Here is a 27,786-nt window from a genome sequence, read left to right as displayed (position 1 = left end):
TTGACATATCTAGGCTGCGTGAATAAACTAAAGAAGAAGGAAAAACTACATCTAGTCTGCAAGATTATTAGCCTGTAATGTAGCTATTATTAATCACCACGTGCGTCATTCCAGATGTTCAGCGGGCTATCAGTTTTGCATGTTAAGGCTATTATTTAAAAGCGGCTTTTATTTTGACAACATGAAAGTCGCTTCCGGTTCCGATGCACTGCACAAGAAACGTCTGTTTTTTGTTACAGTGAAGTAGTTGTCCGAAATTAATTATTCAGTCGGAAAACGAGAATATCATAGACCGAGAGTAGGCTACGGCTGAAAAGATTGCCAGCATCCACGGGGTTGGAAATGTCAGGTAGCCTTTTGAAAGAGAGCGCCGCATGGAGGCTATTTTGAAAAACCTAGAGAGCACCTCGGAGTTGATAGCCATTTCCCAGACTGAGTATGTCAAGCGGTGGGATGAGGGCACCGTGGAAAGGGCTTTCCAGTGGAGCGACTACTGTGAGCACATCTATAAGAGGTTCAACACAAACCCAACCATTAGAACCGCAATAGAAAACAGACTGCGACAAACCAACGAACTCCTACGAAGAACTTTCACGGAACACCGGGATTTTACTTTTCTCGACTTGGGTCGGTGTAGAGATGTGCTGCTGGTGAGTTTGTTGAAGAATCCCGCGTGTCCTTGTTCTGTGATAAAAGTTATTTTGGGAAGTTTTAAACCAAACGATAGATGGGGAGATGGTCCCGTGTCAATGGGTTTCTCTGACCTCACTGGGTCCATTTCTTTCAAGTCAGCTGGCGAAGTCTTACGGGCCACGAACGGAAATAGGAGAGACACGCGTGGTTTATGTGTGGAACCTCTGGCGAAAGGTTCGATCTTACGGGAACACATACAAAACCTTCTCTCACACAACGGTAATGAAAGCCTTGTTAGGAGCCTGCTGGATTCTCTTTTTCAGCCTGGCAGCGAGAACAGTGCTCCAGAAATTATTGCAGGTGTTCTTCTCTCTTGCGAAGACTTTCCGGCTCATGATGTCACCAGAAACTTCATCTTCTCTTGGCTGCAGGCTAACCCAAACTCAATACTGAACATGTGCCAAGCGTTGCCAGTGTTGACTTTGACAGAACTGGCACAGCAGTCAGAGGGGTTTTGGCTGGCATACATGGGCATACTGAAAAACTGGGCCTTGGCCCTGTCCTACGATGTGACTGTTGGTGAATGGGTGGCGAGTGAAGGAAGTGGTGTGCCATTTACAGCACTCACAGAACACTTCAGATCTTTACTTTCAAGTGGACATTCCCTGGAAAGAGAGACACTGAGAGAGTTGCGTGAGCTGAAAGAAGGTGATGGCGGCTTTGAAGAGAGGGGTCTTAGTGTATGGGGAGATGTCTTGTCTGAGCTGAGCACAGGCCAGAGGTTACCCGATGCTGCCAATATCCTCTGATCTGAGTGAACTACACCCATGAAAACTGCCAGACCAACAAATCACTGAACAGTTCATTCATTTTCTCTGATCCTAGGAATTGAATTATGGAGTGGTTTACTGTTTGTTATGTTATATTTTCCTGAACATGCAAATGATTAATTTATTCCGACATCTTAGTTTGTTCAAATTCTCTGTGAGAAAATAAAGTGCTCATTTTAATTAAGGGTGTCTCTCTAGCCTCCAGAAGGTAGAGGGCAGTGGTGCTCTTTTCTCTATTAGCTCTTTGCTGTTCTATTATGAGCCTTTATGATTGCTTGTGCTTCGAAACATGAGTTGCAGCAGAGTTCATTTGTGTCTCTGCTACAGTGTGGACGGGTGCCCCTAAAGCCTAGAAATGCAGCCTTCTCTTCAAACATCAAGGGAAGAGGGTTCATCTGGTGCACACTTTGTGCCCCTATATATAGGTTAGTTCTTTGTGTGAATCTCTCAGTAATAATAAAAGCAGATCTGATCATTTTACTTTCTAGGATAATATGACATCACACTCTCAAATATACAAAATCCTTACATTCCAGTTAGGCTAAATTCGGGTAATATCTTTAGAGTGTGGTGACCAGTTCTGTCCTTGAGATAGCTGTCATGTGTGACAGACCACACAAAAAAAATCTGACCTCACAGACATTAATATTAACGCATCATCAGTGGTGAAGCAGTCCTTCACTGCTGCAGTACAATGTCTTGCACTCTTTGCCTTAATACTACATGTCTTTGACACTAGAGACCTAGTTCATTTCTCCAAACAGTTATTTTTGGTCTGTGTTGATGTGGTATGATAGTATTCCTGAATAGGTCTTGGCTGAAGTGGTATAGGTAAATATAAGATTAAAGAAGAAAATCCCAAATAAGATTAAATTTAATCTTATTATGTTATAAACTCCAGTGAGTGTGACCCTTATGTTTGGCTTGGCAGTGCAACTGAAAATGTGTTAAATTCCAGCAAGCAGAAAAAGTTGATCATTCTTACTCATGTTAAAGGAACAGGTGGTGGTCTACATTAAACTACAAAGCTTACTGTTAACTGTTCAACACAAAATTACAGGGTAAATAATTTTGAGTTGAATTATCCAGAGGCGCCTGTCAGATTCTTTGCTTCTGTGAAGGTATGCTATTTAAATTGGTATTGTAATTAAAAATAATAATAATTTTATAGGCCTACTTATATTACCTGTCATTTTTAGAAATTACCTGAACATGGACTCACATACTTAAGTCCTCGCCTTGGCAACTGGCTTTCATCTAGTCGTAATCCTGACTCATTACCAACCCCTAGTAATCCTTTCATGCCAGAGAAACTGCAAATTCATCACAGCCAAAATGAAGATATTACCCAGGCAGCCAACAGCATGGCAGATGGCGGCATCCGCATCGCCCAGGCAACCAAAGATATTGTCCAATACGATCTCATCTTAAATTGAAAGTAAGGGTCTAGGCTGTGTGTGGTGCTCCACCCAAATTGGTCTCTGGGGGGACAAAGACACATGCTACCAATGGTGCCTTACAGCAGGCTGTCGGAACTGCAACAGGGATGTGTGTGTGTGTGTGCACGTGCAGCATGTTGGGGGTGGGGTGCATTCCAAGGTTACCAGAGGCGTAGTCATTTTCTGCTGTTGACACAGGGTTTGGATACTCATCTCTACAATGATCCTGTCCTTTATATCTGTAGATATAAGTGAAGTGCTTGTCAAAGAAACAGCTATAGCAGCATTTGCTTCTCTCAGATCATCTCTTTACAAACATCAACAACCTTTCACCGGACGGTAGAGTTGTAATATTTATAATTACATAAACTACTGCGGTAAATAAATGCTGAATAAAGACATTTACATCCAAATGTCTTTATTCAGCATTTATTTACCGCAGTAGTTTATGTAATTTAACTCACATCAGTTTATGTTATTAAACTCACATCGCATCCTTTCCTTACATGCTTCTGAAGTTGATTGGCTGAAATTGTGTATAGGCTACAGCTCGTTTTGAGACCCAATATTTGTTTCCCATGTACAAAACCAGGACTGTAAGTACACACTCAGAGCAGACTGAGTACACACACAATGGACAGCTAGAGCACTGAGGAGCAATGATCTGAATTTTACAAAAAAGTGTATTGGATTAGAATCACAGACACCTTTAAGTATGTAATATTTTATAGACATTTCAGTCTTTAACACATACATTTGCCTTTATTTTTCATACTTTAACGCATGATAATATCTCATGGGTTGCATCTTAATCTCTGCCTTCATCTTGCTTTTTTTCCCTTTCTCTCTTTCTCTTTTGGCCCTCATCTCATTGGAAACCATGGAAACGAGTCTCCTGTGAGATGTGGGGAGGCATCAAAGCTGTTAGCAAAGCCAACACAGACGCGCACAGACACACACACACACACATGCGCACAGGGTCAGCGCTTAAAAAGAGTTAGACATATCAAGTGACGTGACGCATCCCATTACCTCCCATACTGCATCCTTCACAGAACACATCTCGTTAATCTGGATAATGACCTTTGGGGAGAAAACACATATCCTGATACCATCTTATCTTATGTCTTATCGCTTCCTTTTCGCTATTGGTACATATGCCACCCTCAGAGACGTGTACGCCCATACCATACACCCCTGTTGTGTACTCCTGAGCCTGTATGTTTTTCAGGATTCTGACAGCTGTTTGGCTGGTCTGTAGACGTGGGTTGGACTTTTTCCAAGTCTTTTCTTTATCCATTCTTTCTGTCTCTCTTTCTCTCTTTTTCTCTCTCCTCTCTGTCTCTCTTTCTCTCTCCCTCTGTCTATCCACACTCATTCTGTTCTCCAAGCTGTTTCTCACCCCACATACTCCTCTGCCTGTTTCTCATGTTCCATCGTTTTGCACTTCTCTTCTGCTAGGTGGTATTGTTATAGGCACCTGTTCTGGTGGTGCTTTTGTTTTGTAACTCCAATTTGAAAATACAGTATACTGGACTTGTAACAGACTTCATGTAGTTTATATAGTATAGACTAGGCTACAGTATATGTACTGCACTATACCGTAGTAGCCTATCTACAGTATATAAATGTAGTATAGAAGCCTGTAGGCTACCCCTCTTGTGGCATAGGCTACTAAATCACTAAAACATTTTAGTCTGAGCAGTGAGCAAACAAGTAATTGGTACATTTGGTAGTTGGTAGAGTTTCATTAAGACCTTTCTATTTCAGACACCAACACAAAGGCTTTTTTTCTGTGTTCCCTGATCTAGCATCCATCCCTGTTCCAAATCACTGCATCAGCTCTGGGGTCAGCTGCTATACAGTAGGCTTCTTGGGCTTTCTGCAGGAGCATGTGGTGGCAACCCCAGGAAGTCCACAAATGAGGAGCACATTTCGAGGCGGGACACCAATTACCCTCCACCAGCAGCGAGCCGACGATGTGCGTTGCAACATCTCACTCAATCAGCACTGTGCATCTGACGCCCGGGCGGGCAGGCACATAGAAAACACCGGCGACAGTGGCACGCTTCGTTTGGCAGCTGCCACGGTGCAGACTGCCAGGAGGCGAAGGGCTAAGGTGCAAGGCTGTGAGGCACGTATTTGCTAATACCCTGTGTGTGTTATGAGGCGTTGGTGAAATGGAGGAGAAAAATAACCTAGCAAACATTCTGTTTCAATTGTACCAGTTAGGCAACACTACACAGATGATGTGTAATGATATTTTTACACAAACAAATCTACACACACACATTTGCTCTGCAAGATTTATTTTTAAAACTGAGATATATGCCTAGTTTTTTTTTCTCATTTGGAAAATGCCCTTTTCGTTTTTCTGTTGTTCTCCAGTAATTTCAATAAATTGATTTCAGGAGAGTGTAATGTTTGCAACTTTCCTGGATTGAGATTTTCAATTCCAGTTTTGTATCGCTATAACACTTCTTCTCTTGTCAGGATTAATATTAACTCTGTGTTCTACTGATAACCAAAATAAGCTTCTCTGAGTGTTACCTCCTGACATGACACTAGCACTAGATCAGTTGTGTGTGTGTGTGTGTGTGTGTGTGTGTGTGTGTGTGTGTGTGTGTGTGTGTGTGTGTGTGTGTGTGTGTGTGTGTGTGTGTGTGTGTGTGTGTGTGTACTGTGTGTGTGTGTGTGTGTGTGTGTGTGTGTGTGTGTCAAGTGTAAGCCCGTCTGCGCACAGTCATGTGAGTTCAGAGTCATTAACACTGAGTCTGTGTGTGGCTGTGAGCAGTGCCAGAATACTCTTTCCCACCTCACACTCAACATCACACATAGAGCATCACTACTGACAGCCAGAGAGATGCTGAGGATGAGGAGGAGGAGAAAGAGAAGGACGAGAGGAATGGAGGAGAGGAGTGGAGGAGCGGAGCGATGAGGGAGAGAGTGGTTAGGGTTACTGCCTCATGAAAGCAGATGTATATTTCTCAGAGACACTTTTAATGTTACTACATTGTCACTCTCTGTGCCCCCCCTCCTCTCTTCCACACACAAACAATGTTCTGTTTGCCTTATTTGTCATTTTTGTTCTAATAGCTCATTCCATAAGTCAGTCATTTTATATTTAACTTAATTGGAGCCCTGTCAGTGGATGTCTTGTTCACTTGGGATTGTGCTGTAAAAGTTCAGCGATTTTAATGCGGAAGGCAAACAAACAGATTTGTCCTTGTTTTTTTGCCTCATCAACAATGACTACCCCATTTTACTCAAGCTCCTTTAGTTGAAGTTTATGAAAGTAAGTGCCAACAACGACAGCATATTCCCTTAATTTGAGAGGAAATTTCCCCTGCGGTTTCCATTTGTTTTCTTTAGGTCTCCTCATTGTGCTTCCCCTGCACCCTCTTCTAATGAAGAGTAGAATTCATTGTGTGTCTGTGTGTCCGTGTGTGTGTGTCAGTGTCCGGAGTGAGAGTGTGTGTGCACATGCGTGTGTGTGCATGTATGTGTTTGAGCCTGTTTGAGCAGTATTCATCTGAGGCTTCTGTCACCAGTCCCAAACACCCATCTGGCAAGTCAAGACCAAATAGACCCCCCCCCCCCCTCTCCACTAGGGAATGAATCCCCTGTTCAGCATGTGCCCCAGAGCACTCCCCACTCCTCCACACGGCCCCTCCCTACAGGGGATCACTGTCAGATGGGGAGATAAGGGGGGCCTAAGCTGCACCTGAGCCCCACAGCACAAAAGATCCCCCCCACCCCCATTTCACACACACACACACACTCTCTCTCACATACACACACACACTCACACTCATACCCTCTCCTCCTGCCAAAGTCCTTCTCTCACCCATCTGTGAGCATTTCTTATGCTATGTGTTATTATACTTCAGTGCATGGATACGTTCTTTTTAGATGGACCTTTCGTGAAAGATGTTTTGTTAATGTTTGTGAGAATTTGTGTGTGCACATCACAACACACAAGCGAATTAATTTATTTGTGTGAAAAGTCAGACACTGTTGTAATGCTATGGCAAGGCTTCCCTTGAGGTAAAAAGGTCTATGAAAAACAAAACAAACAACTCTGTGTGAGGGCTGTTATAAAATATACAAAAATATGATCACAAGTAAGTAAGAGTACAAGAAAGAAAAGGAATTTGTCTTTGTGCATTGTGGCAGAGAGAGAGAGAGAGAGAGAGAGAGAGAGAGACAAAGACAAAGACAGAGAGAGGTGATTGGCAGAATACCTGTGGGGAATAAACTATCCGCCTCAACCCATTGAAGCCTGGAGGAAAAAAAAGAAAATGAAGGCAATCGCACAAAAATAAAAGTGCTGTGTCAGTCTGCAACAATCTGCTGCTATTGCAATCTGCAGCACAAGAGCTATTTTTGGAATTGGAGGGAGAGGGAGAGGTCTCACTTTAGAAGGGGAGGGGGAGAGATGTTTCCCAAATCAAAACATCCCAGTTCTACTAACAGCAGAAAAAGGAGAGGGCTGCATACTGTACGTCCACATCCTCCACTGACCCTCTCTTGGCCTTTTCCCTGAGTGAGTCTGAGATGGATGACGGAGGTCCAATATTGTTTGTGTGCCAAAGGTAATGAAGTCCTTTGTGTGAGGGAGAGTGGCAGGAGAGGCAGCATATTACATTTGGGTGCCTGAGGGCAGTTCAGCACTCTGGAGTTGTAATTTAGGCACTAATTACAGCAGTAATTCCTCCGTGGCTGAGCTGTGATCATGAAAGCCATCAGCAGTCAGGCGAGGCACACAGAGGTGATGGGGAGCAGCTTTGAGCATGGAGAGAAATCTCCCCTTTCTGTGGCTTGAGGGGACCTCACCTCACCTGTTCTGGGTTGGCAGGAGTCAAAGCACCCATTATTGCTCAACCGCCAGTCAAATGCCATTCAAAAACATGGCAGGGCAGATTTGGCAGATTTATGAATGAATAGTTCTCTGATACCCCACCACAACCTTGTATTTGTATTGTTTTCTCTGCAGTGCAGTCATTCCTGGTGTATGATGCAATGTAGAGTTAACACACTGTTGCATACGTAGTCAGTCTGAACACTGAGGAACAATAGGAATAATTCATATTTAACTCTGAATATCAAACACTTGTAAATGGAATATTAATGTGTGTATGGGGTGTATGCTGGAGTTGTGGGGAGGGGTATTTGTGTGTGTGTGTGTGTGTGTGTGTGTGTGTGTGTATGTGTGAGCGTATGGGTGGGAGTGCATGTGATGTATGCTGGGGTGGCCTATTGTATGTTTGCTAGCACGTGTCTGGTGAGGGATTGGTTTGGGTGGGAGTGTCTATTGGATAATTATATGAGGACCTGGTCCCATAGGAATGGTGCCCTTGCTGTCATTAAATTGTAATTCCAGATCTGGACCATCGGAGCACAATCTACATTGGTCCCAGGAGACGCCTAGAACACCTGCCCCCACCCTCCCATTTACACACACATGCTCTCTCTCTTTCTCTCTGTCTCTACCTCTCTCTCTCTCTAACCAAACCTAACCAATATCTCATACTATAAGGGTACATCCATATTCAGAGCAAAGTAATATTATCAGCTAAAACTCCAATCCACTGTCATATATATCTGTATCCCAAACGGAATGACTGCATCGCCAACACAGCTTCTGCTCAGCGCCACTACAGCGGGGGGTTCAGAGTGTCATGCGGTCAATTGGCGTGACCAGCGTGGTTCGTTGGCTGTGGAAAAACACGTCTCGCCTGGTTGGTGGCTGGATTAAGTGCTGAGTCTGATTACAGAGGGGCGACTGGGAACAGGCTGGTGGCTGGGCCATCGGTGTGTGTCTGTCACGGCCTCTGCTACTCTGCTGGTGTGTGTGTGTGTGTGTGTTTTTTTTTTCTTTTTTTCAAATCTGCCCACCTTGAGGATTGTAATTGATGCAGCAACATTGGGGACATTTACATATACACACACACACAAACACACACTCATGCTCACACATCCCACTACCTCCAAGGACATTTAGCAGTTTCTCAAAAGGTGTGAAGGGGTATTGATCATCCATTTATTTAAATTTAACTCAACAGTAGTAATTTGTCTTTTCTCCCCTGGTTGTTGTGCAGCCGGGTCAATAGTACTAGTGCGTTATAGCTGATGAGAGAAGATATCGACCCAGGCACTTCCTGTGCAGACAAGTCGAGAGAGGGAGAGGAAGGTGGTGTTCACCTGGAAGACTTCAGCACAACCAACAGTATGTATTGTCAGTCAAAGAACAAAACAAATTACACTTACTGATATGCATTTGCAGTGTCTTGTTATCAGTAGATATATGTGCCAACAACCATCAATTGTACAGTTGATGTAACATCACAGAGTATATCTGGTTTATTAACAAACCAAAAAATGTTGAAAAACAATGTAAAATGCATATGAACAATGAAAAACATTGTGTGTGTGTGTGTGCTGCAGCATGAGTAAGAAAGCGTGCGCATGAGAGAGAACTGTGTGAGATGTGGTACTGCTCTAGCTACAGTATAACGGAGCTTGATGCCCAGGAGACTTGACCATTGATTTCCTAATGAGAGGAACTAGAAAAAGAAGAGGGAGGAGAGCACAAAGAGGACTCATCAGCAGAGGTGAGAACACAATTATATATGATAGGGCAATGGAGGTAGCCTGTGTACTGTAAACAGTGTTGTATTTAAGTGTAGCTCCTTTCATTTAGGCTTGGTGTCTGGACATCACATCGTGAAAAAGCTATTTGTTCATGGCAAAGCTTGTCCATGGTTGGTCACTCAGTTGCCGATAAGTCTCCCATGTGTGAGTGTGCTTTGTTGCGTCTGTGTTGGTTCCTTGTGAAGTGAGATTGCTCTGTGTTGTGGGATGCGCAAAGCCGTGCTGTTTTGCTGTGTGATGTGAGAATCTGCCCTTTCCTGATGTGCCATCTGAGAAACTACGCTGTTTCCTGTGGGCACTGTGGTTGTCATTTCTGTCTTTTTCATCATTATTCCTCTGAGAGCAGGATTCATTTACAGCTGTATTGATGTGGTGTGGTGTCACCTTTACCTATAATATGAACTCAAGGTACATAACAAAATAAGGATTTTTATAATAAATCATATATTAATGATTTGATCAATCAATACCAAGAACAATGATGAGGCATCGGGTGACTGTGCTGGTTTGCATTCTTTTTATATATAAAATGATAGTTTGAGCATTTATACAGTAGAACACTTTCTGACATTAACAAACCTCTTCATTTGACACAATATCAATAACTTGTGCTGATCAGTAATACACTACTTTTTTTTTTCAAGCTGAGGCAATAAACCAGGAATGTATCATTTAGATCAAATCAAATATCTGTGCAGATCTGAATACAGACATAAGGAAAGATGTACAATCACAGCACAGCAATCTCAGTCAGACTGAAATCAATTATGAAGATTTTGGTGATTCTATGGTTCCACATTCTCCACAGAGGAGCAATAAATGTACAAAAACATCAGCCGATTTTCCAACATCAAGAATCAAGTTACCCCCCTACCCAAACCCTCCCGTCAAGAGAAAAAAATGCCCACATTCATGGCTCAGAGTTCCCCACTGGGACAATGCAATGATCTCCCTGGATATCAAGCAGCACAAGTTGTAGACCCCAGAAGATTTTTTTTTTAAATCACATGACTTCAAAACAATTACTGTGACTGCCATCACCATGTTACACAACAATAGACCAGCAACCATAATTATAGATTTATTGCATCTCGTATGAAAAATAAGCTTCCCAAACAAGCAAAGATTTGCCAACTACTGCAGACATACATCGATGGGAAACTGGTGTCATGCTCAGTGAGGTCTCAGTGAAGGATAGTTAGATGTAAACCCAGAAAAATTCCAAATGGCATAAGTCCATCACTGTTACATTCGTTTAAAAAAGCAAAACAATAAAGCAATCCCAATGGACACCTGTCTGAGATTTTGGCAAGAGACTCTTGAAACTTTTTAGTTTCTCTCTCTCTCTAAGGAGATGTGCTTTTTCTTGTAACGCTAGTCAGACCTCCAACTGAAGACACAACAAACATAACTGCACTTCATGCCCACAAGACTCTGTCCATGGCAAAAAGAATGGCCTTAGTTAGGATAACAAGAAGCACAACGATCACCAGCCCCACATCACGACAGTCTCACACAAACAGTAAATATGCATGTAAAAACACAACTTTTACAAATCAGATATTTCTCTTTTTTGTTTTCAATGATTTGTTGTCTATAGAATATTCATCAGTGCATTCAAAGTATCTTTAAAAACAGTGTTACAGATGGAAAATACTGATGACTCAGACATACAGTACAGATGATACACACATGGCACTCATTACAGAAAGGACTCTCTGACACAGACTTCTTAGAGAAGCCCATCTTAACGTCTAAACACTAGATGTGTGGAAGTGGTTGCCAAATTTAACAGTTAATCCAATGAGAAATCAGGTTGGAAGTGAGATCATGATTTCGATCATTATCACTGATCTTGGTGTGAAATTGGGTCTTTTGTCTTGAAGTGCAAAACACAGCATACAAAGAATCTACTATCTGGGACAGATGAAGACGGCTTTCTGAAATGAGTGCGTGTCACTAAGTCTTATCCTACTACAGTACTAGATGGTTAAAAGGCCTATTGAAGACCATCACGGTAAAATTTCTTTTGTAGTTTCTATTTAGAAGAAATCTACATGGATGGAATGAGAAATGTATCACGATTTAAACAAGTTTGCACCAAAAAAGTTAAAATATAACTTTACATTTAGGACCTTTTTTATTCATAGTACATATTATATCTTAAATTGAGATATACAGTATAACAGGTTTAATATGTAATTTTGATTGCGCAAACCACAATAGATTTTCTCTGTTAAATAGATTTTCTATTAAAGAACACTCATTTTGTTTAAACTATATGTATTATGTAAATGCCTTGCTGTGGCCCTTCTCTTTCTTTATCTCTATGGAGTAGCACAACTTGTCTCAACCAGAATATACAAAGTCCAGCCCAGGACTCTTCCACTCCCTCCTTACTTTCTCTCTCCATCTCTTTCTCTCTCTCTCTCTTTATTTCCATAAGGAGAGATGTATCAGCTCTGGTATTGGCTATTATCCATTGTCAAAGTAAATCCATAAATGAAACAAAAACCTCTAAGTTTATATCACCTCTGATTGTATAGAGTGTTGCATTTCTGTGTTTCTTTGCAAGGAATGTTTTATAGCACTTCTATGAATTATTTACATTATCAGTAATCTTTAAAGTTTGTGTCTGGTATACTTTTTGTTCTTTATATTATCTTTATATTTAGCATTGTTTATTATTTAATTACATTTTTTAAATATATCTATTGTAATATCTATTTGATATGTTTTATATCTATTTCAAATTATAGGCCTACATTTTTTCTCTCTCTCTCTCTCTCTCTCCCCCCTCTACGAGTGATTCATCTGGGGAATATGTATGTGCATGTCTAATACTGTGTGTTATTTGTGTGACTGCCCTCTGTATTTCCTCTGTATTTGTACTTGTGCTCTAGGAGTAGTCCTGGTCCTGGCCTGCGCCATAGGCCTGCGGAGCTCCTTCCTGGATGTACTCTTCAGTCTTGTCCCAACTCTGGGCCCAGCCGGTGTTGACCTGCGTAGTGGCCCCGTAGGACTTAGCTGCACCGCCTGCTGCCATGCCCTGCGCTCCCATGGGCATGTGGGATAGCGTGATGTCGCCCGTCTCCTCGGCCAACTCGTCCTCGTCGATGAAGCCGCACTTCTCCTCGCTAGTCTCCTCGGGGTCGGCCCACGGCTGCTTCTCACCGGACGCGAAGATCCCGTAGAAGATCACGCCCCCGTAGTGCACGAGGGACGCGATCAGGAAGACATACTGCCACTCCTCACGGGTCTAAAGAGGGAAGGGGGAAGAACACGCGCACCAAAAATGTACAAAGCAATTAGCTACCTCCATGTAGATAGTGTGGTGCGAATGTATTTGTGAAAGTAAAAATTCCCCACATGCTAGTGTACTACAAAATAAGCAAGCATTTGTGTGTTGTGTGTATTTGCATTGTAAGTTAAGCATAGTGATCATACAAATTTATATCATATTTAAATGAATAAATTGCTCAAATGTTACGAGCATATACTACATTTTAGGCAATGATTGTGGCGACAGATGAGTGAGACAGAGATAGTGTGAGACAGAGATAGTGTGAGACAGACAGGTGAAACAAAAGAGGGATGCGAAGGAGAGCATTACGCACTTTATTTTTGGTCATGGCACCGACGATGAGGGGGCAAACCATGCCTGAGAGGGTGCCCACACCATTTGAGATGCCCATAAGGATACTGGCATACCTTGGCGCGATGTCTAGGTGGTTCACGTTAAACCCTAAGGGATGAGGACAGTTAAACCAGTGGGTTACATTACCTGAAAGCATTTGAATAGTAAGTGGAAGTCAGGTCAATATGATTATACCAAAGTGCACCTGCATTAAATTCATTTTTAGTTGAATAGCACCATACAATGAATTATTTTACTTCTTGTTGTAGCATCCTGTCCCTTCCTATACAATATAATAATCTTCACTTCAAGTTTTCTTCAAGTCTCCATCATCTCATCCAAGTTGGGAGGCTGAGGTTGTTTGACCATCTCTATCCAATTTACCCAGCATGCTCCACTTTCTCTTACCTGATATGGCAAAACCGCTGAAGCCAACAGCCAGTACCAGAAAGGAGATGGCCACAGGTTTACTGTGGGACCAGCCCACGACAAGCAGTAGAGTGGCCTCCATTCCAAAGCCTGCAGGGGGGTAGAGAAGCTGTCATCTGTGACCTACAACCTGTAATGTTGGGCTTTATCAACAGCTAAATACTGGTTAGGCCGTAGGCTCTTGTGGATAAATCTCTACTCTGACTTCCTCTCACCTCCACAGTTCATGATCTTCCTGACGTTTGTGGTGGACATGATCTTCTTGCTGCGCAGGAAGTCAGCCAGTTGTCCTCCGATCGGCACGATGATGGTCATCACCAGGTGAGGCAAAGCCGAGATCATACCCACCTGAACGCAGACAGGGAGGAAGAGCGAGACAGAGGTGAGTTTGTATACAGTAACAGTATAGACTGAGAAAGGAGGGCCAAAAATGGATTGCACTGTAAAACCAGGGGACAAGCTGATCTGACTGTGTTTTGTAATATAGAGTCTAGGTTGTGAACTGCGAAGTGCAGATATTCTACCCATTTCTCTTATCCACAATATTTGAGTCTGACCAAACATAGCAATCATGTTTTTTATGACAACATGCTCCCAGCACTGCACAGGAATGGGAAAGGCCCCAAGGAGAAAATAGTAAAATGGCAATATACTAATGGCTGGCAAATGACCAGAGCCTTTTCTGTCAGCAGTGCTGGTCACATGGCATACTCCCTGATACATTACAGAAGAAAAAACTTACAGGTGTATTTGTGTATTTAACTGAAGATCAGGAGGTTTCTAAGGATGGAAATGTTTGATACAGTATGTCTACCTATACATTTTAAATATTCAGACTCAAGAGGCATATAGTATTGCAAAGGAGATGGTGTGTACACCAGCTGTCAGGTGTAATCTGTGGAAATCTCTGTCAGTGGTTTATATCAAATCATGATGTGACTAAAAAAACACCATACATCTTCCTGAATTGTGTCATCTTTAAACCTGAGGGCATATGAAGTCTAGTACGAGCAGAATATGTGCAGTAGGAAGATAAACAGAGCAGTCTAATTAATCTCTGCACACGTTGGTGCTAATGGGTTAGAATTCATAGCACTAGTAATTCTAGGGAATTGTCTGTGCTGTTTGCTTACCCACAATACAACTTTTATTGTTCACATAATTATTCCATCCAATAACCCACCACCTCTCTAGGGTATTATTCATTTGCCATTTGTTTTCTGCTTATTATGGTTATTTTGCACTTGCTGTAAGTGTTTCTAGTCTTTTCTTTGTTTAAGTAATATTATTGCTTAAATACATCTTAAGCATCTCTTCAATCAATCCTCCAAAATACTATCATCATCACGGTGAATCAGGTCAGAGGAAGACTGAGTAGATTTCGCCTCAGGAAAGCAGCCGGCCCAGACCGAGTATTTCCTATACTGCTCAAAGCCTGTGCTGTGGAACTGAGGGAGCCTCTGCAGCAGGTCTTCAACCTGAGCCTCTGACTGGGAAAGGTACCAGCAATGTGGAAGACATCATGTCTCAAACCACTTCCAAAGAAGCCACATCCCAGTGAGCCTAATGACTTTAGGCCAGTCGCTCTAACATCACACATGATGAAGACCATGGAGCGACTGCTCCCCAGGTCCGCCACTCACTCGACCTGCACCAGTTTGCATACCAGGAGAAGGTGGGCATGGAGCATGTCATCAAATAAATCAAATCAAATCAAATGTTTATTTGTCACATACATTACAGGTAGCCTATAAATGCAGTGAAATGCTTGTTCCACTGACTCCAAGACTGTGCAAAGGATATATAAAAGAAGAATAAAGAAAGAAAGTCCAAAGTGCAAAGTGTTTAGGCTATGCTGCTGCTCCTGCTATAATCCTCATTTAGAATCCTGATAGCCTGGGGATCATATATCTTAATCATCATAGATCATATACGCATCATATACCTAACCTACTGCACTGAACGCAATCTCATCTGGACAAGGGGACAAGTGCTGTGAGAATCATGTTCTTTGATTTCTCCAGCACCTTGAATACCATTCAGCCTGTCAGATTGAGAGACAAGCTTGTGCAGATGGGGGTTGATGCTCACCTGGTTTCCTGGATCACAGACTACCTGACGGAGAGACCACAGTTCGTCAGGCTGAAGGACTGCTTCTCAGAGACTGTGATCAGCAGCACCGGGGCGCCTCAGGGGACTGTGCTTTCACTGTTCCTGCTCGTTCCTGTTCACCGTGTACACGTCTGACTTCAGCTACAACTCTGAGTCATGCCACATGCCACATGCAGAAGTTTTCGGATGACACTGCAATTGTGGGGTGTGTCAGGGAGGGCAAGTACAGGAACCTGGTGGATAACTTGGATGCAATGGTGCAAGCTCAACCATCTGCAGCTGAACGCAACAAAGACCAAGGAGATGGTGGTGAATTTCAGGAGATCTAAGCCACCTATGCTGCCAGTCTCCGTTGAAGAGGTCAATGTGGAGGTGGTCAGCACATATAAGTACCTGGGGATACACATGGACAATAAACTGGTTCCTCTGGATGCTTTACCAGTCTGTCATTGCTAGTCTCCTCTTTTGTGCTGTGGTGTGCTGGGGAGGTGCTTAAGAAGAGGGATGCTGGGCGACTGAACAGGCTGGTAAGGAAAGCTGGCTCTGTTGGCATTGAGCTGGAGTCACTCACAAACTGCAAAGTCAATCACAACAACTGTAGAGAAACAGACCATGAGCAGGATGCTGGCGATCATGAACATGCTAACAATGACTGCCATCCACTACACAGAGGAGCCTGTTCAGTGGCAGACTTATGTCACTGTCATGCTCAACAGACAGGTTGAGGGGGTCCTTTGTCCCCAGGGCCATCTTTCGATGCCACACAAAAGGGGAGGGGAGAAATGGACTTTTCAGCGTGAGGATTTCAGGCCTAATTTGTGCTACAGCTACGACTTTGCGAGTAATCAGCTCACTCCATCCCTTTCTGACCTGTCTATCCACTGTGGCCTCGGCTTGGCTACTCCCCAACGAATCAATCTTCTGTCTGAAATATAGCAATCATGCTCCTCCAATTCATTCCACCGACCGTCCTCGCCGTCGTAGTGGCCAACAATCAATAACAGTGTCGGGATTTATTTGCGGTCCTCTGCCCCTGACCAATCCTTTTGAAACGTCCGAAGAAGTAGACGCAATCTGATATGGGACTGTTAGATGAAGGCCATGACACAGTCGCAGCAGTCATTGATGCCATTGATTCAATCAGGACTGGTGTTAGCAGATTGCCTTGCACAGCCATGTTCGGTGTAACACATCCTCAAGATTAACACAAACATTGCAATGGTTGACAGATATACAAGTTGTCCATTGAGCCTTTAGTGATCTGGCAGTCCATGGACATCCAACAAGAAAATTAGCACATTATGTCACCGTAGTAGTTACAGTGTTGATTGTATATGAAGCAGTTGCATTGTGCCCATTGAACCTAAGTGGATCTCGATCTTTTAATTTTTAAAATAATCCTCCCAAAGTCTTTGAATTTGCCCAATTTTGTGAGGGACGTACCTCATGCCCCCACTGTAATTGTGCCCAGACTGCCCACAGATTTTGGCTTGCACAACATTTCTGTTTTCAAGATATTGGGTATTTTGGCAGTTATTGTTTGACATATTCAATATTGTTTGACATATTCCTATATCAACATTCAGGACAAGAACAGCAGTGTTTGGGGTTTTACCCTATGTGTATCTTTACTGTGAGGGAAAATGATTTGTTGTCAAATTAAGAATTAAAGGGGTGATTCATTTGCTAGTTTGTTTGTTGGATACACCAAATCATTAAGGGGGAACAACACATACTCTACACGTTATCAATGGACATCTCCTTCTTTTTATTTTTCTCAGAGCTTAAGGACCACAGAAGAATGTCATTGGCCACTGCTATGGTCAAGACCGCCTTAGCCAATAACTACTGAATACTGAGGCAGAAGCCACTGAAGTTAAGTCGAGCAAAAGACCACAGAGAGACATCTCACCTTGCTGATCTCAAAGCCAAACACCTCCTCGAAGTACGCCGGCTGACTGATGAGCAGCAGATAGAAGGTCCAGCTGCGGCAGAAGTTGGCCACGATGATTGCATAGACGGGCATGGAGGTGAAGAACTTCCTCCAGGGAGTCTTAAATTTCTACAGACGAATAAAAAAAGGTGTGATGCTAAGTGACATCACATTGATTCATAATGCATTAATATTCATTATACCCTGTGCCATCCATTTTGATCCAATACACTTTCAAATTCAGCAAATTGCTCCTCCTGATCTACCTGTTCTGTGTGTTTGTGCTCAAATAACTCTTTATACACAGTCCTGGTTCTATAGGCTGAATAGGAATCCTAGCTAATCAACAGGTTGCTTCAGGACAGGAGTACAAAAAGGGTATCATTTGATTGGCTATCGACAAAAATCAAAGATACAGACTGTATCTTTAAGCCACTGGCTGTTTTACATCAACCCACACCACCCACATATTCTTCTTATTTTAAAATCTAGTGAAGTTATTAGACCAAGATGGCATGAATCATATAAGTAAATGTCTATGTTTCCTTCTGTTAAATGGGTCACACTTTACATGGAGAGTCCACCCACAGACTATCTACAGATGCTCTGATTATCAACAAACTATAAATTGACACTCTGTTAACTAAATGTATGGTTACAGTTAAGGTAAAGGTTTGAATTTGATTATGGTGATGTTCAGTAATTGTTCAACAACAATTTTACATACTGAAGATAAATCTCAACAGATGATCTGTTAAATCTCTACGGGCCAAGTAAAGTGTTACCAAAAGATGAAACAGAGGTGCAATCTCACATCAGCCGGCCCCATTAACATGGCACTCTCGCCAATGCTCTCCTCGATGTAGGCCCGCTCCTCAGCAGTGATAGTAGGGTGGTCAGCTGGGCTCTCATATGATACCAGGATCCAGAACATGTACCACACAATGCCAAAACTACCTGCAGGAGTAAAACACACACACACACACACACACACACACACACACACACACACACACACACACACACACACACACACACACACACACACACAGAAATGGTTTACAATAACTGTTTTCAGACATGTCCTCCGCACTATTTGCGGATCTTTGTCAAACGGATGTCCGACCCTTCGGGTGATTCAGATATAATGCTTAGCTTACATGCAGACATTATGTGTGAATGACACCGACGCACATGAACAGAATCTCTGCATGGTTGAACGTGGTTGAACACGTAAATAAACAGAATCTCACCATGTTCTTCGATTCATTCAGTCATGAGCTCATTTACATAATGTCCGTCTGAAATACTAGGAGGGGAGTAGTGTAAGAGCCGGCTAAGTTCGGAGTTCCAAATGTCTAGTTATGTTGTTCAGATATAATTCCCAACCACCGCTGAACATAGGGACTTACACCTATATCTGAAAGCAGCTATAGACTCTCAGGAAAAAGTCCTCCTGTATCACTTAAAATGTGGAAAGCGCTACAGAGAACTTGTTCAACACAATGCATTCTCTCCTGATTAGAAAGGTTTAGAAAGATTGTCAGAGCAGCTGAAGTTGTAACAGACCTCAAGCTAAAGTAGAGCTACTGTGCCTGAGAAACTACCAGCAGGCGAGCTGTGATCTTACTGTAAAATATGTTATATTCTCCTCTCTCTGAACTTAATTCCCTGATTTAAGAATCTAAGTTATCTCAGTCTAGCCTGGTGAACCCAGACAAACCTGTTAGCAAATTTGAATTTGCTTTGCATGTTCGTCTGAAAAGGATCCCATTGACGCCGAACTTGCCGTTTTATGACTTCCAGGGACATAACCAGCAGCCAAATTAAACTTAAATTGGTGCATTAAACTCTAACCAAATCGTTTCGGAAGTGTAGCAAACACATCTTTCTTGTAAATTAAGGTTTTAAATGCAGCGTTTTACTCAATTCCAAAGACATAACATGTTCCTGTTTTTTTTTGGTGATGCGGAAATGGATGTCAATGGGCTCCTTACCAGACTGATTTGCAGAGCAAAAATACCTGTTTGCTATCAGGTTAGTCTGGGTTTGCCCAGGCTAATCTCAGTTAATTGCAGTTTTGTAACTATGTAAAGATGTCGCTTTGGACAAAAGCATCTGCTAAGAACCACAAATATAAACATAAAAAACATAAATGGAACCAATAACCACAAAGCGTAAGAATACTCTACCAATGTTTAAGATTTAAGACAAATATTCTCATCTGTATTCTATTAGAACCCAACCCTAACCTCAGTAATCTTGCAATAGCAGATATATGTAAAAATGGAAATGGAAATGTAGTTGGAAAGCATTTTGAAATATCTCAGATTATAGTACAAATACTGCCCAACAACAGACCTCAGATCAGCCTTCAACACCAATTTCTATCATTAACTGCTACAAAGGCTTGAACGCCTGGTAAATGTGAACAGGAGCACATAACATGACACCTCCAATGTTGCTCAGATTATGCATGTGAATGTTTAACTACCATCCAAAGATACAATGCAGAGTGCCACAAGGATCACTGCTTGGACCTCTGCTCTTCTCATTGTGCATGCTACCCCCAGACTCAGCCATAAGAAAGCATAGCATCTATAGCATATATACATGCCTCTTAAGTCAGGTGGAAAAATACGACTGCCACAATTAAACTAAACTCCTGACTCAGACGGAAAGGTTTGAATGACTTAATATCTTGTTCATATGATGACTTTGGGATTTCATAATCACATCAGTATTGTTTCAATAATGTCTACACAGATTCGCCACACAAATATAGTTTGTCAATCATCCATAATCCAGCCCTCATCCTTTAATAAAGGGGGCAAAATACTATCCAGTTCATTTATCAAGAACTCACTATAAATGTAGAAGACAGAAGACCAGCCTGAGTACTGCACCAAGATCCCAGCCAGGGGCATGGCTATCACTGCTCCAGCATAGGAACCTGAGGAAGGACATGGAAGACAAGAGAAACAGAGACTTCTAGGTTACATTTTTTCCTGAATTTCTGGTAATACATCATATTTGTGCTTAAGGCAATGAATGCACATATTGTTTATAACCACTATTTTCAGAGTCTGTTTGGACATTTAAGTCTTTACATACCACAGAAAGAGGTGGTTGCCAGGCGACTCCTCTCCAAAGGTGGAGCCCACTTACTCCAGATCCCATGACATGCGGGGTAAGTCACACCCTGAAACCCATACATTAAAACACGGTTACCATGGTGTAACTATACCAAGCCACCATGAATTCACAATAGGGAACACTAATTCAGTTAAGTCAGGAGCACACAACATCAGATAGGTGCAATTTCCACTGCTGGTCCTCAGAGGAAAATTGCATGTTATCACAAAACCAAACTAGTAATCTCCAGAGTCTCCTGTGTGGCAGGGATTAATGTGACTCCCTGATTCAGGGAAATTCAAGCTGGCTGTCTGCTCAGCTACCTAAACAGTAATGTTCCCATTAAATCTTCATTAGTCACTAATTGGCACACAATCAGCCTTTGATAGGACCAAATAGCTGGGGCTTGCCAGGGAGCAGGTCTGAACAGCTAATGTTTAATTTGCAGTATTAAGATGATATTCATGGAGACTGGGTTGCCCTGTTTCTTCCCTTAAAATCAATATCTTCCTCACATGTGCCCTGAGACTTCCTGGATTTGAACAAATGTTGTGTACAAAACAACAAAGGAATGAATGTCCTTGTCCTTCATATGCTCCTTCCCTCTCTCTGTCTACCATTCTCCGTCCTCCCCTCCTGTTGTTGGGCCTTGCTTGAATACTGCAAGAGGTTGATATAACCTTGCTCTTAATTTCTAACCCTTTATGCGCCCCCCCCCCCTCGCCTCTCTCTCCTCTCTCCCCTATAACAGTGCTTAGTGCCTAGGTGTGATGCTTTTCCTGTACTTTGTGACTGCTAACTGCAGATCTGAGTATGTGTCTGTGCCAGCAATGATATTGTGGCTGATGCTTTTCCATTGTAATTAGAATTCATATTCTGACGCATTAACATTCAACAGGGGCTAACCATGAAATATTCAACATGATATCTCCTTTTGAAGTATAGCTTCATCCCGTCAAACCATAGTATACATTGACGTACTCGGAACACAACGGCAATGAATAGGGTAGCCTACAAAGAAATAAAAGGCTATCTCAAGTCAATGACTGATTAGGCAAATGTTTTTCAGAATTACGGCAAAAATCATCAGATTTTCTATACACAACAGATAGTGATAGCCTACATAGTGAAACTAACGAGACTGCAGTGAAGAATATATTAATCTTTCAGTTTACCTCCACCAATCCCTGGAGTATTCTCACGAAGATGACGCACCCATAGTGCACACGAGCCGCAGATGGAATGAACATATTTAGTGTTGACGTGAGAAAAATAGCGGCCCCAAAGACTCTGTAAATTAAGTCAGAGGAAATCAAATTAAAGTAGAGGGTACAATGTTAAAACGAGGATATATCGATCAATATTCATTCACTGTATTATTAGCATTATAATTCAATGTTAAATGTCTGCTAGGCTACATAGATAAAGCCACATATTTTATCCACTGGAAATTGTAGACTCCAGAAATAGGACTGTTTTGTTTCTGTTGTGCATTTCATTCATATTTTTGTCAGGTCGTATCATAGGGTTGAGCAAGCCAGCTCAGTGAGAAAGAAATTCAGAGACCTGCCGTGAAACCGAATTTTAAACAGGCAAAATCTCAAGGGGAATCATTAACGTGGTAGCCTAGATTATAGATGAGCTGGGGTTGTTTTTAAAGGCTAGACGATGAGACCGGAATAAGTCTATCATTATTATTATTTTTTCAAAACGAATTAGTAGACTATTATCATTACTGTATAAATAGCCGTATATGGTCACTCAAATTTTTACATTCATTTGGATTATTTAGGCTACAGGTCTTTAGACTAAACGCATAGAATTATGGATGGCAACACTGACACAAAAATCAGGTAAAGGTAAAATAAAATAAAATAAAATAAAATAAAATAAAATAAATTAAGCAAAGGGGTTAGGCTATACCAAATTGCTCCCTTTCCAAGATTAGACACGCTTCTCCCATGGGACCTCATTAACACGTGGAGACAAGCTCCACGCCCCCTCTGGTGCGACCAGCTATAGCTTTCACCGGCATTAGTGTCACGACTCCATCACTCAACTGCCAGTCAACCCCAGCGCCAAGTGCGCATAAGGGAAATCGGCAAGTTGATCATAGTTGACGAGACCCCAAAGAAGGTTAACGGAACGTTTCAAACAGCAGGCCTTCTCAGTCTCTTTATATTTAGAAGCTCTCATTGTGTTCTCAGGATCACAATTAAACCCTGAACTAGTTAAACTAAAATTCGTGCTTGGGCTCATACAGCAACAGTTTTATTAGCTTATTCGGTTAGAGCGCAGCGCACTCAGTCACCTGTTGGCGGCCAGACGTGATGAGATGTATCCTCCAGGTATCTGCGTGACGATGTAGCCCCAGAAGAAAGAGCCATGGATCATACCCACCGTCTCCGGATCCCAGTTAAATTTGGCTTTCTGTCAGAAACCAGAACGTATCACAATCACTCTGCTGACAGATGACATCAGTACAGCTTTGCCTAGGAGCAGCCCTAAATAGCCTGAATAAATACAGGCACAAGACAGTTTCACTCTGAATTAGCACATTTTATTTTCCACATGGGTAATTTTGATAGATAGATAGATAGATAGATAGATAGATAGATAGATACCATAGGGCCTAAAACAATTTATCAGAAAATATAAAATGCAAAACTGTCCATGACAAAATTATGTATGACTGTAACGTAAAATATTATAAACTGAAATTCATGAGCTGAATGGTTTGGGCGGAGCTAAGGGGCGGGGCGTATCACGCACCTCAGTGACAATAATCTTGCCATCCCGGTGAATGGTGCTGTTGTTGACCATGCTCACGATTGCCACGCCCAGGTTGCAGCGGATGCCGAAGGAGATGCAGAAGCCAAGGCCACTCATGATGGCGATAATATAGCGGCGGGGAAGCCCGAAGCACGTGCAGTCGCACAGAGGTGTTCTCTTCTCTTTGACCTCCTTGGGTCTTCCATCCTCCGTCAGCTCGATAACTTCTCCGGTGTCATGACGCTTCTCCATCACCCTGACAGGTCAAAGGCATGGATTAATTTGATCTCCAGGAATTTAACGGCATTGATTTATATGTCTACTTCTACTTTTTTCAAATAACTGGAAATGTCAGGTTACGGCCCATTCTAGAGCCCTATTAACAGCTGGCTTAGGCCACAATAGGCTACCGGCGGATGGGATTTAAGTTCTGCTGTTGCTCGGTTTTGGGGTAACAAACAGTTAACTGGACTACTGCCGTTGGCAGGTGTGAAATTTAACGAATAGTTTGACAGTAATTGGATTTAAATCTATATAGCACTTAATGTCAGAACTAGGGATTATTTGGATGTCGAGGCATTAGGTTATTTGTCGTTACATTAATGTGAACTATTAAGATAAAATATTTTCAGAAATAAATGTATTAGGGAAAGTGCAATGCACATCCTAGCCTATTTGCTTGGTCGTTTTTCCTCCCTCAACGAATACGTAGCTTAGCCTACACCGCACTGCAGCAACCTATTCATCTTTTAAAGTGTCTGATTTACCATTTATAGCGTTAGTCACATCATCGGAGGTTACACATTTGTAGTCACTTTAAACACTCAAACAATGAGACGTCTTTGATTAAAGAATCCAAAAATTGTATAGGCCTACAACTGAATATACAAATGAATCACCACCAAAGAAAATGTCAAAAGAATAGCGACATTTCGTTTGGCTTAGGCCTGTCTACTCATCGCATCGAAAGACAGTGGGACATAGTGAAATGGAGGTATGTCAGGTTGTGAATCACTCTGAAGAGATTCGTGAGCTGTGTGCTCTCCTGCCACTCACTCTGTGTGCTTAACAAAATGGGAAAAGGCGAATTGTTAATAAATAAATTCGTTAACGTTTGCTATTTTGGTAAAAATAATAATAATAATAATAATAATAATAATAATAATAATAATAATAAGAGCTTCGTTCGTTTCTTATAGGCTAGCCTATGCTTTTTATGTTTAGAAATAATTATTCCAGTTACAGTGTCTAGGCTATTGCTTTTATAGCCTTTCATTAAAACGCTAAAAGAGTCAACAATGGGTTGGCTAAAACAAAGGAAAAATGGTTATTTATTCTTGAAAAATGACCTATTTTATTATGAACAGCTGGCTTACATGCATCCATTATCATTTCATTGTCTTCCCATTTACTAAAGAAAGTAAATAATCTTTTGGTTCATGAAGATTCTTCAGGAACCTATAGATTACCTCATATAAAACAGACCAATGCAATGTATCACGAAATATAGTTATTCTTACGCCTCATGTCACGATTCGGTCTCATTCATTAATTATTTACGACAACCACAACCACTACTGAAAAAAAAAATCCCAAGGGATTCATCTCATCTTTTCTCACCGCATATTTCAACCATTTTTACCAACGAATTAAGTGAATGTAGCCCACAGTATCTGTCCTGTTTCTGTAAGGGATAAGGATGGTCTTATTTAGGCTATGAACTCTATTTTCCATGCGTGGAATTCTTACAGGGAGATACATTTTCGATCAATGTGTAGGCTAATTGTGTAGGGTAATTAATTTAACAGTATAAAGTATATTAACGTTTTTAAATGTTGTAGGCTGATATTAAAATGGAATACCAGTCACACCAAACAGTATGAAATGGGGGGAAAATTATAGTAATGATTTATACCTCTGGAGCTGCCCCAGGGTCTTCCCGGCCAAATTTTTCAGCCCCTCTTTGCTGGGGGCAAACACTCGCTGTTTCATGGTATCCATGTCCAAAGTCGACGCTCCGTTTGGTACTTATAAAGAGAAAACCTGGTTTGGATGAGGAAGATGTCCGAACATATTGCTTGAGTGTGAATAAAATGGCTTGTCTCTTTCTCCGCGGTGGATCGTGTTGCGAGAGTTGTAATCCTTAGAGAGCGAAGGAAATGTGCGCAAAAACGCCTGGAGGTAGAGATTATTTTACAGTCACGAACATTTCTGTTTTTGCCTTGTGGAATGCTGGTCCTTGCAGATCCATTTTCCGTATGCCAATTGCATGTGGGAGAAAGAACCGAGCAGACTGGAAGACTTTGTTCACACGCCAGATAGAAAATATCCGAGATTAACACACAAAAGGTGAACACTCAGGTGACATAAGATTTACCATTTCAGGTTTGGTTTTGAGCGATTAAAATGCAGCCTATCCCAGACTCCTGCTATTCGAGCGCTTTCAGAACCGTGGACAGCGAGAGCGCGCGTCCGCCCAGTTGTTCAGGTGCTCCAGCGCTCTCCCTTTCTCGGACACGCGCACTCCCACATCGTCGCTCCCGGAGATACCAAGTCTGCTTCGCACAGGCTTCTACGAGTGGGAGGGGCACGGCAGAAGATGGTAAGATATTTAGATGTCTATTTAGTCTTCGGGAAATACCAGTGTCCATGTCTGGAATTAATACCATTGTACCACTGGTTAGCTTGATCTATGGCGATCGGGCTACCTGATCAACCAAGGCTATCCAGGGGTGAGTTCCGATGGAAATTAGGTTTCGATGCAAGCCAACGTTTCTCGTTCACCACCCTCCCATATGTTATGTATGCCACGGTTTAAAACATTCAAATATAATTCGTTTGAAACATCCCAGCATATCGTCAATCAAATCAATGTGTTAATTTTAGCCTAGGCTACTGTTAATATGATTCATTACACAGTGGAAAAATAACTTAAATAAAGGATGAATGACAATCGTGTCAGATATGGAACAGAGTCATGACGTGTCGAACAGCCGCACACATAACATGATATTGTTTGTATCCACACAGGCCTATGTATCTATGATCTTTCACGTCGGTTCAGAGGGACTGGACTGGGCGGCCTCAAATGGGGCCACATGGTTGGCTGCACTTTCTCAGGACTCCCCTCTCTCAAGAAACAAGTACTTTGGCTGTGTGTAAGTTAATCAAATAAGTAAGCAATTATCCTAGGAAATATCACAACAGATTTGCAGAAATTTTATTTGTGATTCCATGGATAACATACAGCAATGCAATAGAGAGGGAACATTCCAGCTATGTGGACAGGCTGTGTGCCACTATGATATCAAACATCAACATCTTAACTGAAGAACTTCACTTGGATATGGTGAACTCTGTTACTTAATGTAAATCTCATGTCTTTAACATACATACATAATGTGAACATAGTACATGTTTAAACCTATAAAAACCAAATCAAAATAAAAAAGTAAAATAATTGAATAACTGCAAATAAATGTCATGAATAATAATACAAAATGATAAAGATTATAAGATAAGGCATTGAAAGGTATTTATAGTTTCTCACAGGTCAAGGCATAGAATTCAAATAGCGAACACACCATGTCATCATCAACAGTTGCTTGGCCAAGTTACCCCTCATATTAGGAACTATAAAAAAAAGGAAGCACAAATCTATCGGTCATTGTACTGCAGCAGAGAATACCGGTATTTCCTTTCCATCTTATATTTTCTAAGCTTTAATAACATAACACTAATTCACTAATGAGCATGTTAACTCCCACACCAGGTAGCTCCAATATACAGCTGTAATGCCATCGTAGAATTCAAGATTCAAGTGGCAAAGGGTAGTGATTCAAAATCAAGTCTAGTCATCTTCCTGTCCCTTAGCGTTGACTTAAAGATCACGGTTCAGCCTTTCATGCTCTCTTTAAGTGCTGAGTGCAAAACAACAAAAGCTAATCTCATAATTGTTGTGGGAAAGAGACAGAGATATTAACGCTGGACAGTAAGTTCAGTCTATTCATTTGGTAAATCAAGGCACAAGCAACAAACATACTATTAAGTGACTGACTAACATCACACACACACACACACACACACACACACACACACACCTGTCACAATCAGACTCAAAGACTGAAATCTCTAAACAACCATCCATGCACAAATAAAAATGTATATTTTTTATGGCTTCTGGCTTATTTATCTAAACCCCTGAAGTTATAG

The 27,786-nt window shown here is 41.8% G+C and overlaps 2 protein-coding genes and 1 long non-coding RNA gene across 3 annotated transcripts; 2 read left to right on the top strand and 1 right to left on the bottom strand.

The window, feature by feature from the left end:
* Positions 1–165: 165 nt before the first annotated feature.
* On the top strand, positions 166–5,505 carry fancf (FA complementation group F). Its single transcript, XM_042109000.1, has 3 exons — positions 166–650; positions 1,791–1,888; positions 4,714–5,505. The coding sequence occupies exons 1-3, from the start codon at positions 375–377 to the stop codon at positions 4,922–4,924; spliced, it is 585 nt and encodes a 194-aa protein (XP_041964934.1). The 5' UTR covers positions 166–374; the 3' UTR covers positions 4,925–5,505.
* A 3,503-nt stretch (positions 5,506–9,008) lies between these two features.
* LOC121723397 lies at positions 9,009–12,530 on the top strand. The gene is made up of 3 exons (XR_006034945.1): positions 9,009–9,131; positions 9,350–9,516; positions 12,460–12,530. It is a non-coding gene; the product is annotated as an uncharacterized LOC121723397 (long non-coding RNA).
* slc17a6a (solute carrier family 17 member 6a) lies at positions 12,341–26,111 on the bottom strand. Its single transcript, XM_042108972.1, has 12 exons — positions 25,490–26,111; positions 23,575–23,830; positions 23,114–23,232; positions 21,978–22,092; positions 20,782–20,869; positions 20,534–20,620; positions 18,482–18,624; positions 17,647–17,796; positions 13,838–13,970; positions 13,602–13,712; positions 13,174–13,301; positions 12,341–12,815 (listed from the first exon to the last, which is right to left on the bottom strand). Exons 1-12 carry the CDS (start codon positions 25,573–25,575, stop codon positions 12,456–12,458), a joined length of 1,776 nt encoding a protein of 591 aa, XP_041964906.1. The 5' UTR covers positions 25,576–26,111; the 3' UTR covers positions 12,341–12,455.
* Positions 26,112–27,786: the final 1,675 nt, after the last annotated feature.

This window comes from Alosa sapidissima, chromosome 11 (assembly GCF_018492685.1).
Source record: "Alosa sapidissima isolate fAloSap1 chromosome 11, fAloSap1.pri, whole genome shotgun sequence".
NCBI lineage: Eukaryota > Metazoa > Chordata > Actinopteri > Clupeiformes > Clupeidae > Alosa > Alosa sapidissima.
This window is presented reverse-complemented; position numbering and strand designations above follow the sequence as displayed.